This window comes from Talpa europaea (assembly GCF_964194135.1).
Source record: "Talpa europaea genome assembly, chromosome: 4".
Lineage (NCBI taxonomy): Eukaryota > Metazoa > Chordata > Mammalia > Eulipotyphla > Talpidae > Talpa > Talpa europaea.
The window spans coordinates 30,541,933-30,557,473 of NC_140070.1; the positions used below are offsets into that span (position 1 = coordinate 30,541,933).

General features: G+C 37.1%; 1 protein-coding gene across 1 annotated transcript in view; it reads right to left on the reverse strand.

The window, feature by feature from the left end:
- HOOK3 (hook microtubule tethering protein 3) overlaps positions 1-15,541 on the reverse strand; it is a gene marked incomplete at both ends in the record, with an annotated part of 81,023 nt that overhangs the window by 58,826 nt on the left and 6,656 nt on the right. The window contains 2 exons of the mRNA XM_084232451.1: positions 973-1,045; positions 13,081-13,166. Coding sequence (XP_084088577.1) covers positions 973-1,045; positions 13,081-13,166 — 159 coding nt within the window. The remainder of the gene's footprint in view (positions 1-972; positions 1,046-13,080; positions 13,167-15,541) is intronic.

The window sequence follows — 15,541 nt, forward strand, 5'->3', positions numbered from 1 at the left end:
CTGCTAGTTGTGATCATTACTGGGCCATGAAAACCAATTAGTGTACAAAATAATAGACATGGAGGACACATAAGTGGTTTTCAGGGACTAGGGGAAGGGTGGGGTGGTGTGGATGTGGACATAGAAAGTAGTACAGGGAGTCTTGTGGAGAAGGAAAGATTCTGTACTTCATTGTGGTGGCTGCTGTATGACTGTCCAATCTGACAGAGCTACACAGAAATGTACACACCAACACAAAAGAGTGTGTAAAACTGATGATATCTGAATACACTGTTGATTGTACAAATGTCAGTTACCTAGCTGTGCTATTACATTATAATTACACAAGATGTAACCACTAGAGAAGTTGGGTGAAAGGTATACAGAACTTCTCTTTAGTGGGTTGCAATAAATACTTTAAAAAATAAAGTGAACATATTACTGTATAGAATAAGGCCAAAAATGTGTTCAACTGTATATGAACATAAATATGGAGAGCAGGTTGCTATGTAAAATGTATTTCTTGTTAGGGGTTTTGCTCAAAGAAGCTTGAGAAATACTGAAATCTAAGGGTATTAGGAAGGAAATGTAAAGAATTCATTCACTGAGTGTTTTGGACCCCTGATAATGAGCAACATTTTTCTCACTGTTAATAACACTACCAACTAACATGTGCTACACAGCATTCTAATGTATTAACTCATTTATTGCTGTAAACAGACACAGAAAGGTTAAAAGTTTCCTAGATTCAGAAAGGGAGAGTTGGGCCATGGATATAAGTATTCGGGGTCTATGGTCCACGTTCTCAGTCGCTATGCTTTACTGACTCACATTCCATTTTGGTAAGCAACTTCAGGTTATCTCCAATATTCAGTCTTGATTATTTCACTAAAGGCTACCTAAGTTTCTAAAGCTCACTAGACACATCAGATAAAAAATCAACAAATATAAGTCAAAGACAAATTAACCGATGGAAAAATAAAAAGAAAATACCTTTAGCCTCCAATTATCTCCTACTTCGGTTTTGATTCTGTTAAGCCAATTTTCATCAAAATATGAAGGATCTCTGCAAATAAGAAAAAGCTAGCATATTAAAATCATGTAGCTATAAAGCTAATAAAGTAACCAAAACTGAAACTCATTCCATGTCATCACTTAACTACAAAATAAAAATGTAATTGCCACATATTATCCACTAAATAACTCAGATAAGTGGATACAATATAGTCTATGAGCTCTTAAAATATTTTTTATCAAAATGTAAACTAAAAGACAAAAAAAGGTAGTTAATATAAGAGAAAATTATAAATGAATACACTAATGAAATTAACAATTAGTAGGTATCACACTAATACCTAAAAATAGTAAAAATCAATGACAGAATTTTAAATAGAAAAAAATGTTATGATACACTTTTTCGGTTAAGATTTCATTGACTTTCATCACCTTACACTTTGAAGGTCACCAACAACGTCACTGAAATGTTAACTTCTTTAAATAAACTGAGAACCTAAATGTATTAACAGGCATTAGACAAAAGTGGACACTGTTTCTGTTTACAAAAGATTCAAAATCTAAGATAATATTGGCATGGACATACAATTTGAAACAAGGATGTAAGCTGAATATACTTATGTTTAACTTTCTTTGGAAAATATCCCAAATGCCTATAAATACTAAAAAGAAAAAGAACTTTTTTTTTTTTTGCTAAAACCTGGTTGAATTTCATTTTTTTTATTCCAACAGACCAAAATACACATTTATTTATTTATTTTTAATTTTATTTTTATATTCCCCATACAATTGCAACCCCCTTATTTTGACCCCAATCCCTCCTTACCCCGCCCCCATAGTGTGTCTCTGGTTCATAGTTGTTTGTCGATTTTGATTTTTTCTTTCTTATATTTATTCTTTTTCCTGGTCCCTTATTTAGGTTTTCTAGATTCCTGCTATGAGTGAGACCATTGGTATTTTTCTTTAAAAAGAAAAAGAACCTTTTTATGGTCCAGCATGATCCTCAGTTCGAAGGTGTGAAACCTGTGCTCTAAGAAATTATTTGTTCAAGATTATAGACTGAACATCTGTTTGCCCTACTCTAGCATAGAGCAAAGTTCAAAGCTCTTTCCATACCATCCCAGCACTCTCAATTTACCTAAAAACACAACACTAACAAGAACTACATTAGGAAAATTTACATTTCAACTTACACTGCCACTCAAACTGATAAATACAATTAGTACTAAATTTTGTCCACATTACAGTTATATGAAACAACATGCCATCGAAAATTTCAAAATTTTATTAATAAAGAAAAATGCATTTATTTAGGTAATAAGTATTAATGAAAAAGTTACAACTAAGTTACCTCTGAGAAATCTGTTATGATTATTTTTGAAGTCTGTGTCAATAACTAGACAACATTAATTTCATAGTCTCTCTACTTTTGAAAACAGCTTAATCGAGATATAATTTACATACCAGACAACTTGCCCATTTAAAGTATACAATACAAAGGATTTTAGTATATTCACAGAGCTGTAGCTCCAATACCACAATCTAATTTCAGAACATTTCCAACTTTTCAAAAAGAAACTGTGTCCATTTGCCATCACTTCCCTCTTTCCAGTCTTTGGGAATTACTAATGAACTTTCTGTCTCTACGGGTTTACCTATTTTGGACATGTCATTTAAATGTAGCTTTATAGGGGCCTCCCTGATGGCGCAAGGGGCTAAGACGCAACCTATGAAGCTATCCGCAGCCTCTACAGCACTAGTTCCATCCCCAGCCAGGGAGCAACCCACATGGCGAAGCAGAACTCTCCTATCTCGCCCACTGCTTCCTTCAGCAGTGTATTTCAGTTGGTCTGCCACTCTGTCTCTGGTGAATCCTCTCACCCCTCCCCCAACTCTGGCCTGTACCCCAGTACTGTATGCATAAAAATAAAATCTTAAAAAAATTTAAAAAATAAATGTAGCTATACATTATGCAGACTTTTGTGCTTGGCTTTTATCATGTAGTATTCAGGATACAGGTCCCTATCAGACAAGACATGAAATAAGTTTTCTCATTTGCTGAGCCACCTTTTCACTTTCGGATGGCATAATTTGCAGCACAAGATTTTTAATTTTGATGATGCTCAATTTACCTTTTACTTTTGGTGTTGCATCAAAGAAGCTTTTGTCCAATTCAAGATCAGGAAGATTTACTCAATGTTTTTTCCTAAGAGTTCAATAGTGTTAGCTCTTATATTTAGGTTTATGATCCATTTGTATCTTGTGTAAGGAAGTGGTCTAACGTCATTCTTTTGCATGTGGATATTAATTACTCACTGATTTTTGTTTTAAACCTAATCTAGCTTCTTTAGTTAAGAACCTTTCGTTATTAGGTAAGAGAAATGAATTTGAGCAAATGTGTGCAGGAAAAGAAAACTTATTAGAAGATCACTAAGATATATTATTGTAATGAAATATAACTGGGACTCATGAAAAACTGGAAAAAGTATCTGGAAAGCTGTTTAAAATACAGAGAGGACACTTTCTGTCTCAGTCTATCTTTCTGTCCATCTACAGTTTTTCTCTCTGTAGGCCAACTTTTTTTCTGTTTCTCATTACACACACGGGAGATAGCTGCAGACACGTTCCCAGTCTTCAGTTCAAGCAAATACCATCAAGACCAGCTATTCCTCAGTACCAATTTGAAATTTCCACAAAAATCTAAATGACTCAACTAGAGTCTGTTTTTTCCAACTCTGGTCCCATTACATAGGACCAAAAAGACGGAGAACAGAAAGCAAGACACAACTTTAGGAGGAAGAATGTCTACACATGTGAGAAGCAATCAGAAGAGGGATGAGTTTTCAGAGAAAGGGAGTGCTATAAACTGGCAAACCCCAAGTATCCCCTTTAAACTTCTTGTGAGAATAGATAATGCAAATAAAAACAACGGAAGTAAATTCCACTAAATTATGGAATAATCATAAAAATGTAGAAAAGGGAAAACATTCATTTTTGGGAGACATTTAAGTAATCTAAAAAGCTGTAATCAAAAAGAACAATCCTTGCCAATCAAGTATTAATATTACTAGCCAAGAAACTCACAAAGAGGACAATCAAGGAGTTTAAAACAATGTGGCTGGTGACTACCCAAAATGAAAGGCACTGAACTTACCGAGTGGCAATTCAGGATCACACAGCTAGAAGATAATCATATTTCACCAGAAAATCACTAACTTACAGAAAAGATTGCTATAAAAAGTCTAAGAAATTGCATAGTATCCCAAGAACTCCAAGATCATAGGATACTTCATTTGTAATTTAGAACAATACATATTATGAATAAAACAACTTTGAAAAATCTATTTAAAATTAAGCACCGTAACATAGTTTATTTTTTTTTTAAGAGATTACAAAATCAAAATCGCAGAAGCATATCTGAGCTAGGAAGGGAAGACAACAAAAACAGTCATTACCATCATGAACTAAGCATCAATAATATGCCAGGCACTGAACCAGGACCTTATATTTGCAATGACTTTGCAAGAAATGTATGATTATTTCTATATTTCAGTTAAGGAAAAACAGATTCATAAGTCAAGTGATTTTTCCCAAGTTCACTCATATAGCTAAGTGGTAGAAGTGATAATATAAGCATTTCTGTTAAGACAGAACAGCAGAGTTCAACACAAAACTGTTCTAACAAACAATAAGGTCCTGTGACTGATTATCTCCTTCATGCACAGTAAACGAGGTTACAAGGAGAAAAGACCAGCATCATTCATGATACTCTATGTTCATCAGGGCAAGGATTTGTTCCCACTTACTGCCCCAAACCTCCAATCTGACACAAAGCAGGTTTTCATTAAATACCTGTGGACTATAACACATTCGGGAAGCAATTGTGCTATTATTTAATAAGCTTCCAATCTACACATCAAGAAAAGTAGTCTACAGTTTTCCATTCAGTGTGACTTTTCCTATAATAAATTGTGTCTCAATATGCAGGCGGCTATCCATGACTCTGTTTCTGTAAGGAGTTCACAATTTCAGCGGTATTTTCTAACTACCCACTTAATATTTCTCTGGCTAGGATTGCTCTTCTCCAAAATCTCTTACAGATATATAAAGAACAACTAATCATTTTATCTTACTGGGAGTATTCCTAACAAGCTATCTTTAGCTTCTTACTGCATTCTGTTACCTGCTAAGGAAAAAACAAAACAAAACATGAAATATACAAAACCATTTACTTATATATTTCCAGTGACTTCCATTTGGTTATAACTTATGTATCAGCCACAGCTTAAGCTAAAGGAAAGGCTCATTCATTTTAATTCAATATAATACCAATTTTCATCTGCCTGCAGTCAACTGCCCCCACAGAAACCAAAAACTTTTTATTTCTACTGCTAAAATTATTTCAGCAATTTAATATTATCTAACTCCCCCAAATAAAAATGGGGTCAAAAACCAAAAATGTATATTGATTCCATTTCTTAATAGGATATTTTTAATAGCAAATCTTAGTTTTTTCCCCTTTATAAATACATTGATTCTTAGGTCCATTTTAAATGACCTTTCAGTTACTCGGAATAATCATTTTGATCCCCTTGCCATTAAATATGTATTAGAAAATTAGCTACAATAATTTCAATTTTGTATCTACAATGACAACAAAGTATAGCAATTATACTTGATGCCTACTGTGTCAATACCAGCATATAAGGGATAGCCTCCAAACCAAGGACAGCAGCTCAGGGTACTATAAAAAGAGTATCCTTTTACGAAGCATTCCACCATTATCCACAGCTTGACCTTCATCTTATCTCCCATGGTCTCATTTATTTTCTTTTCCCCCTCTTTCTTGAACTCTGGAAACAACACCAAAGGCACTTAGAGGCAAAACTTACTACTTGTGATCTTACTCTTTTGATCAATATGCGGTTGTAAATATACTGTGCTTCCTGGCACTGAGTTCCTAAAACCTTTAAAATTTCCTAAGTGGTGTAAGTATCTTCTATAATTTATGATTATCCCTGTCCAAACATACCTGGGTTTATGATAGAAGTGATTTAATGTAGGGACCCTACATAGCTTCAGGATGGAGCTGGTCCCGGAAGAACTAACCACCTCCACCCCATGAACTCCACGAAAGGACTGGAGATTGAGTTCAATCACATGGTTAATGCTTTCATTATACCTTTATATAGGCATCCACTGTATGTAAATACAAACCCTGCACTACATGGCTCAAGGAACTTCAGGGTTGGTGCACACATCAACATGAAGGAGAGCAGTGTGCATGGAGAGGGCATGGAATTGCTGCAGAGCCCCCAACTCCATACCTTACATTACGCATCCCTCTCATCTGGCAATTCCTGAGTTGTCTCATTTATAAAGCTATAATCAAAAGTATAGCACTTTCCTGAATTTCATGTCATTCTTGCAAATTATCAAACCTGAGGGTGTTCAAGATAGCTCCAGAATTTCTGGTTAGCAGGCAGAAGAGTGGGTGCACTGAGGACCTCATGTCCACCTGGCATCTGAAGTGGGGTCAATCTTGTGGAACTGAGGCCTTAAACTTAAGGAATCTGTGCTAATTCTGGGTAGTATCATATTTGAAGGACTTTGACATTTAACTTGTGGGGTCTGAGCTAACTCATGAAGTCAGTATTGTACTAAACTGAACCGCAGGACATCCAGTTGGTGAACTCCTTTTGGACACAAAGGATAAAAGAAGAGAAAGGCTGTTTTCTTTTAATTTCAAAGTCAAGGTAAGGGTGATGCATAGGCAACGCTGAGAAAAATGAGACATCAGTGAAGGGTGGAAGGTGGTAAGAAGGTGTTAAGTGCCACCTTTGACAGACATTCTAAGATCATGCAAATGGCCAAGTCAGCAGATGCCTGACATATCCTGCATACACTGCTACTGAAGCAAAAGGGATTTTTAATCTTTGCACTCCATTCAACGGATAAGGGTCTGATCACAACGATATACAAAGAACTCACACAACTCAACAAAAACAAAATAAACAATCCAGTCAAGAAATGGGCAGAAGAACTTAAAAGACATTTCTCCAAAGAGGAAATGCAAATGTCCAATAGGCATATAAAAAAATGTTCAACATCCCTTATCATCAGGGAAATGCAAATCAAAACCACAATAGGATACCACCTTACACCAGAAAGAATGGCTTATATCAAAAAAACAAGCAACAACAAATGTTGGCGAGGATGTGGTGAAAAAGGAACTCTCCTACATTGCTGGTGGGAGTGCAAACTGGTTCAACTTTATGGAAAGCTGTCTGGAGGTTCTTCAGTCTACTAAAGATGGAGCTACCATAGAACCCGGGAATTCCACTCCTAGGGATCTACCCAAAGGACACAAAAACATTGATTCAAAAGAACACCTGTACTCCTATGTTTACTGCAGCACTATTTACAATAGGTAAAACCTGGAAACAACCCAAATGCCCAAAAATAGGTGACTGGATCAAGAAGATGTGGTATATATACACAATGGAATATTATTCAGCAATCAAAAAAGATAAACTCATGCCATTCACAGCAACGTGAATGGAGATAGAAGGAATATGCTCAGTGAAATATGCCAGAAGGAAAGAAGAAAAATATGAGATGGTTTCACTTACAGCAGGAATATAGGGGAACCAAATAAGACACCAGTGTAAAAAAATAATAACAGTACAAAACACAACAAAGCAAAAAAGGACAATCATAAATCAGAGACATCCTGCAGGGGAGGAGGCAGGAGAGGGATCAGAGGGAGGGAGGAGCACAGGGGACTGAGGTGATGGTGCATGGGTGCATTGGTGAAGGAAACACTATGGGGACTACACGTGAGGGGGTGGGGGAAGCAAATATTGTTTAAAAATGAACAATGATGTAAAAAAATTTAAAAAATAAATTAAAAAAGAAGCGATGGGTGTTAGAGAAAGCAAAAAAAAAAAAGGGATTTTTAGAGCAATGAAACTATTCTGTATGGTACTACAATAATGGATACATGTCATTAATTATTTGTCAAAGTCTCCAGAATTATAATAGAGTGAACCCTAATATAACACATGGATTTAGGGAGATACTGATATGTCAGTGTATGCTCACCAATTGTAACAAATGTACTACTATGGTGGGAATGTTGATAGTGAGGGAGGAGGCTATGTGCTTAGTAGGGCAGAAGTATGCGGGAACTTGCCATAATTTTGCTCAATTTAAAAACACTTTTTGGTGTAATACATATAAATAAAATTTACTACTTAAGCCATTTTAAAGCATGGGGTTCAGAGGCATTAAATACATTCACATTGTTTGTAACCATTACCACTATCCACCTCCAGAATGTTTCCATTATCCCAAAATGAATCTCCTGTCTACTAAATTTTGCTGTGAAACTAAAATCACTCTACAAAACAGTCTATTAATTTTTTTTGAGAGGGGAACATGAACCTACAGGGACAAAAATAAAGATTGAGAAGTCAACAGCATCAAAAATTTTAAAGCCAGAGAGTAGATGAACAGAAAATGACTTAAAAACTGGAGCAAAAAAATTATATTAACAATAAGCACACTTAGATCCCTTCATATTTGAAAATCTTTCTACTAAAAGTCAAAAAAGATACAAATTTTTCAATTATCAGCTCAGACACAATGAAAAGATGTGTTCTTTCCAGTAACCTTTTTTTTAAAAAAAAAAAAAAAGATTTATTTATTCTTGCATGTAAGAACTGGGGTACAGGCCAGATGCACGGGAGGGTGAGAGGATTCACCAGAGACAGAGCGGGGAATGGAACAGGCAGACTGAGGAAATACATTGCTGAGGGGAGCAGTGGGCAAGACAGGAGAGGTCTGCCACGCCATGTGGGATTCTCGCCGGCTGGCCAGAATTGAACCCTCACTGCAGAGGCTGCGGACAGCGTCACAGCACTGTGCTCAATGGCCTGCGCCACCAGGGGAGGCCCTCCAGTAACCTTCTCAGCACCCACAATCTATTAGGTTTTCTCAAGACCTCTCTGGTTTCTCTGTTGGTTGATGCTCTAAATGACACTTAAATGTCAGAGTTCTTCAAGGCTCAGGTACACACTTCCTCTTTTCACTCTACTTTCCCCTCGGCAATTTATTCCAAACTTATGGTTTCTATTATGAGATGCTCAAATGTTATCTCCACTTTGGACTCAATCTTCTGAATGCTAAACCAATAATGTCAACTGTTAACTTGGCATTTTCTCTTGATGTCTCAATACCAACTCAGGTTCGATGTCCCCCAAACTAAACTCATGATACATCCAGCACTGCCCCACAGCAGATCTCTTTTCAGCATTCCCACATCAGTGGTTTGTAGGCTTTTTACTGTATTTGCTTAAGTTAGTAATTTAAATGTCAATTTTAACACATCCCTTTTGCCCACTATGTCAAAATTTGATTTTCTACACCACTGTCAGTCCATCCGTTTGTCCACATCTCTTTCACCACTCTTAGTTCAAGGTAGCACCACCTCCCATTACTAAAAATTTCTTTCCAATTGATCATCCTCCTTCATTCTAGCCTGTTCCAATTCATCTCATACCTGCAGCCAGATTATTTTCAAAAAGTAAATCTAATTGTGTTAACCCATTTCCTCTTAAAACTCCTCATTTGCTTCCCAGAGTGCTACATGGTGTGACTCCATCCACCGTATCATCTTCACCCAAATCTTTTCTCTTTATGCTGTAATGTTCACAGTGTCCCTTCAGCTTGAAAGAAGCATATGCTCCTTCTGCTAAGAAATCTGTTAGCTATCATCTTTCAGATTTATCTCTACTTAGGTAAAATGTTCAAGACTTCCATGAATAAGTTAAATATGCCTCTTGCAAACTTTCACAACACTGTGTACTCTCCTGTAATAGTTATTATAGTAGCAATTTTGTCTCCATGATTAATTAAGATGTGTTTTATCTCAGATTATAAACTTCCCAAGGCAATTATCATATCAGTGTGGCTGCCCTTGTATCAACCAATGCTGGACACAAAGTAGTCATTCAATACATATCAAACTGACAAGCAAGGAACTGAACTATCCATAAAGTTGCATATATTCATTTAAAACAGATAATATGCAACAAAATAAATATATGATGAGAAAGAACTCAAACACCAAAGAGTAAGTACAAGTTGTATGGCTCCATTTATAAGATGTTCAAGAACAGGAAAAATGAATTAATGGTATTTAAGTCAGAACCATGGGATAATTTTAGGGCAAGAGGTTTTACTGATTAGGAAGAGGGAAAATGAGGAGTCATCTGGGTACTAGAAATGTTCTGTGTCTTAATCTTTGAGGTGGTCACATGAATGTGTGTACATACAGATATACATACAACACACAAATTCATCACTATTTTTAGTATATTTTTCTGTGTGTGTTATATGTCAATGAAAGGGGGAAAAAGGAAAGCATTTTGGAAAGAAAAGTAAAAATCTAAGTACTGATGAGAAATATAACAGCAAAATTTTGGTTAAAATAATCACTTTGCAAAACATGATGTATATATTATGCTCTTGATTTGGTGAACTATACACACACACACTTGCAAGTTCTGTCTTCTGGTTTCAAGAAGTTATACAAATCCTACTCACACTAACTTGAGCAAAAAAAAATCGCTTAGATAAACATACCTGGAAAGCATATTAATCCACAAATTAATTTTTATTAAGAACTTCAGGGAATTCTCCAGACCATTCAAAGGCTATTAATAATTAGGGCCTCACTCAGAGTTGACCATGAAAATTGCAAGATCACCGTTCTCACAATGCTAGAACCAGGGCTGGTTAGATTTCAAATGAGCTTTCTTGAGCTTCATCAAAAAGACTGGGGGTCTGTCCATGAACACCATGCAAATTACAGAAGCCATAGCAAACCACAATTTTAAAGCCCAAGTACCCAATAAAGGCACATGGACTGATTCTCTGAAGTGCAGGCATCTGAGCTGCCTCTTAGCTGGGCAACTCTACATAGCTCACTACAAGGTGAACAGCAAGAACCCACTCAATGATGTCACTGATTCTCAACAGAACTACAGAAAATCCTAGCTAGTCACATGCAAATCTTTTAATATCATGAGGCTGACAAGTGTTCAAAGCTTCAAAATACAAAAGTATCCCCCAAATCACATAGAATCTGATGATTTCTTAAATTCATAGGCAATCCTTAATTTGAAAAATTCTTAGGTAAAAGTTGAAAATAGTCATATAACACCAAATTTATAGCTACCATGTTTTCAAAATACTTAGACGGAAACAATCAGGTATGTTTTATATATCCCAATTTTTTCCCCATTTTTAAATTATATTTATTGAGGTAATGTTGATTTACAACAGTGCATGCTTAAGGGGTATAGGTTCACACCTCTACAAATATATGTTCTCACACAGCCCAACACCAACATCCTCCAATATGATCCCCACTTTGCTCCCTTCCCCAGTTCTGTCAGATTTGAAGGCTTTGTTTTTGTGTTCCTTTGCTTTGCATATTCTATGAGTAAAATAATTGGTATTTATCTTTCTTATTGACTTACTTTGCTTAGCATAATCCCTTCCAGTTCCATCCATGTTGCTGCAAATGGCATGATTTCATCTCCTTTTTTAAATATAAGCTAGTAGTGTTCCACTGTGTATATATATCACATCTTTTAATCCACTCAACTATCACTGGACACTTAGGCTGCTTCCAGAGCTTGGCTATTCATAGTGCCGCAATGAACACAGGAGTGCATATATCCCTTGAAACTAGTGTTTTATTTTTTAAAATTTATTTATGTATACAAGAACTGGGGTACAGGCCAGAGATGCGGGGGATGGTGGTGAAAGGATTCACCAGAGACAGAATGGGGAACAGAACAGACAGACTGACTGAAATACACTGCTGAGGGGAGCAGCAGGTGAGACAGGAGAGGTCTGCTGCACCATGTGGGCTGCTCCCTGGCTGGCTGGCTGGCTGGGGACTGAACTCATGTTGCAGAGGCTGTGGATTGCTTCATAATGTGGTGCTTAAACCCTTGCGCCACCAAACTAGTGTTTTTATATTCTTGGAGTAGATACCTCAGAGGAGAATTGCTGGATCATAGAGTAGATGTATTTGCAACATTTTGAGAAACCTCCATACTGTTATACATAGAGACTGGACTAGTCTACACTCCTATCAACGGTATACAAGAGTTCCTTTTTCTCCACATCCTTGCCAACATTTGTTCCTGTCCTTACTGATATGGGCCATTCTCAGGGGTGTGAGGTGGTATCTCACTTGGTTTTGATTTGCATTTCCCTAATGATAACTGATGCTGAGTAACTTTTCATGTGCCTTTTGCGTTCTTTGAAAATCCTTCTGCCCATTTTTTGACTGGCTATTTGCCAAACCAATATTTTATTCTTTTAATCATTCAAAGAAAATGAGCACCCATGATGCAGACTGAACCATGAGAAAATGCTGATATTTGACTATTTCTGACCTACAAAGAACAGCATTTTCATATGATTTAACCAAAACCAGGCACTGTCCTAGGTGCTAAGCTGTCACAGTGAATAAAATAAATTCTCTATCTCTATGGGGATTTACATTGTGTGTGTGTTTGCAGAAGGGTGAAGGAGAAGTGGCAGATAACAAATACATAAGCCAATATATGGCAGATCAGATAGTTTTATATACTTTGGAGAACATGAAAGGTTAAAAGAGAGAGAACGGTTGTTGCTTATTTTATAAAAGTGGTCAGGAAAGGTTCCACTTATAAGACAACTGTGCAAAAATTCTAAAGAGAGAGCAAGCCTTTTAGATTCTTTTACAATGACACAATCTGGTTGCTAATATGAAAATTTTTGCCAACTTTACGCCGGAAAAACACAAGAACAAATAATTCTGCTAAACTACTATCGCAATCATAGCCCTGCAACCAGGCAATCTGTACCTAAACAAGTAGATACCAGTTAAAATAATCACTGCAGCTTACAGTTCTTACTCTCCATGCAGCACATGTCTCATGTAAGCACTTTTCAATACATGCTTTCAATCTAGTAAATATCCACGTGTACCAACATACAAAAAGGCCAGTTATTTGTTCTTACATCTTTTGAAGAACCTGGGCCATCACAACCCCATTCGTTAAATCTTCCACGGTCTGGCATGGTGCGTCCACATTAAATGTCTGGATCTGAGGAGAGAAAAGATTCCATGGTTAACTAAATAAAAGATTTGTTAGGTTTTTTTTGGTGATTATCTCATCTTGGGAATTGTTATAAGCTTTGAAAAACTTTTTCTTTTCCCTTTTTGGAAAATTTCCTGAAGGTTATTACTGCAATTTTTCCCCTTTGGTAAAAGAGAAATTGTGGTGGGTATAGGGTGACACCCAGCATTCAGTCTCTTCAGTAATGATCAATATAAGAAAGTCATGGTACCTTCCTTCCCTATAGTAGTTACTGTCTCAGGGATGCACCAAATACTTTGTTCAGGCAAAAACAATTTGGACCAAAGCATGCTTACTTGATCTTCTGGGAAAGAAAAGTCCATCCCATCTAATGCGGACAAGTATGTTCCTTCATTATCACTAGCAGTCATCCTATGACTATTAAGGGAATCAATATTAGGATGAAGCCAATGCAATATATGGCAGAGAGGAAAGACAGAAAGAACTAGGTTCCTGAAGCCAAAATTGAGCCACTGAATTAATAAACCTTAAGATCGAACTCGTGCTGCAGTGCCTGGAGACAGCTTGATAGTGCTGTCTTTAACCCCTGCGCCACCAGGGAGGCCCTAACTTTTCATTTTCCTTCCAAAATGTTGCATGTAACACTTGAGGCACTGGAGAATTTTTAAATAGCTAAGGACTTGAACTTTCACTGGTAGTTCTCATTATATGCAGTTGTTTTTCCTAGTAGTTTTTTCAGTCATCTTCTATGACGAGTTTTTGGAAAACATGTACAACATGTTTTCATACATCTTCATACATCTTCAAAACTCATAGGTTCTGTTGCTCCTCCAAGAACCTGGCGATGGAGCCACAGGCACTGCTGTTCGCTAACATGGCCAATGATACCTCATGCACCTTACTCTTTCAGCAGGCAAGAGAAAAAGCAACATACATTTCTTATTGAGCTCTGCCAGATTGAGGGATGTTACTCAGGGCCAAAATGTCTTTAAACAGATGTAGAAGTCATAGTTACTATACTTAGGTCAGATATTCAACTTGTGCTGGTTTATTTTAAATGGACTCTGAATTAGAGCTTTGTAATGACCAACATGATGTGGCCAATAAATGGTTTCCTGACAGTAGAAGCTATTTCTATGAGTAAGATAATATAGCTAAGTCAACTATGATTATACCTAGTAGTACAGGACTTAGAAGGAAATAAATCACTGAGAATGGATAGATGCAGGTCACGCTCTCACATAAATTATAGGTTAGTAAAATGAAAGAGTATTGTAGGAAATGTAAATAGCAAGCATAAAGATTAAAGTGAGAGTGCTATGTAATCTAGCAATGAAAGCAGTTTGGTATGGACTAGGTAGAGAGGAAGAAATGGAACAGGAGGAAGTGGTTTGTGTAAAATATCCTAAATCATGTTAGGATTTCACCTTAAGAGTAATGGGGAATAAGCAAAGGATTCTAAACAGGACAGTGAGGACATGAGATTTGCAAAGTATAAAGATCACATTGGCTGCAGTGGGGGGTGGGAAGAGAAAGGATTAGAGGGAAAGAGGTAGAGAGACTTACTTTAGTAGGTAAATATATTCACACAGATGAGATCAAACTAGGTAGTGACAACAGAAATATTGCAAATAAAGGGAGTTATCCTGGGGGCGCGAGGGGTTAAGTCTCAGCACTATGAAGCTATCCGCAGCCACTGCAGCAAGAGATCAATACCAGGCCAGGGAGCTAACTCACATGGCACAGCAAATCTCTCCAGTCTTGCCAGCTGCTCCCCTTCACAGTATATTTCAGTAAATCCACCTGTTCTGTGCCCCCACTGTCTCTGGTGAATCCTCTTACTCCCCGCACCTCTGGCCTGTACCCAGTTCTTGTATGCATAAATAGATAAATCTTTTTCAAAAAATTGCACCACCATCCCTGGTGGTGCAGGCGGTTAAGTGCCGCACTGTGAAGCTATCCACAGCTTCTGCAGCGCAGGTTCGATCCTGGCCAGCCAGGGAGAATCCCACATGGCTCAGCAGACCTCTCTTGTCTTGCCCGCTGCTTCCCTCAGCAGTGTATTTCATCAGTCTGCCTATTATGTTCCCAGCTCTGTCTCTGGTGAATCCTCTCACTCTCCCGCGTATCTGGCCTGTACCCCGGTTCTTGTATAAATAAATAAATCTTTTTTAAAAAAAATTGTGGGGGTGGGGGTGGGGAAAGGAAGTATTGGGGTCAAAATAAGGGGGTTGCAATTGTATGGGGAATATAAAAATAAAATTTAAAAAATTGCAAGTAACATTCAGTCAGCTATCTGACTTCGCACACATTTTAATTTATTGGGTTATAGGGCCTCCCCTGGTGGCGCAGCGGTTGATCGCTGGGCTGCAAAGCTGCCT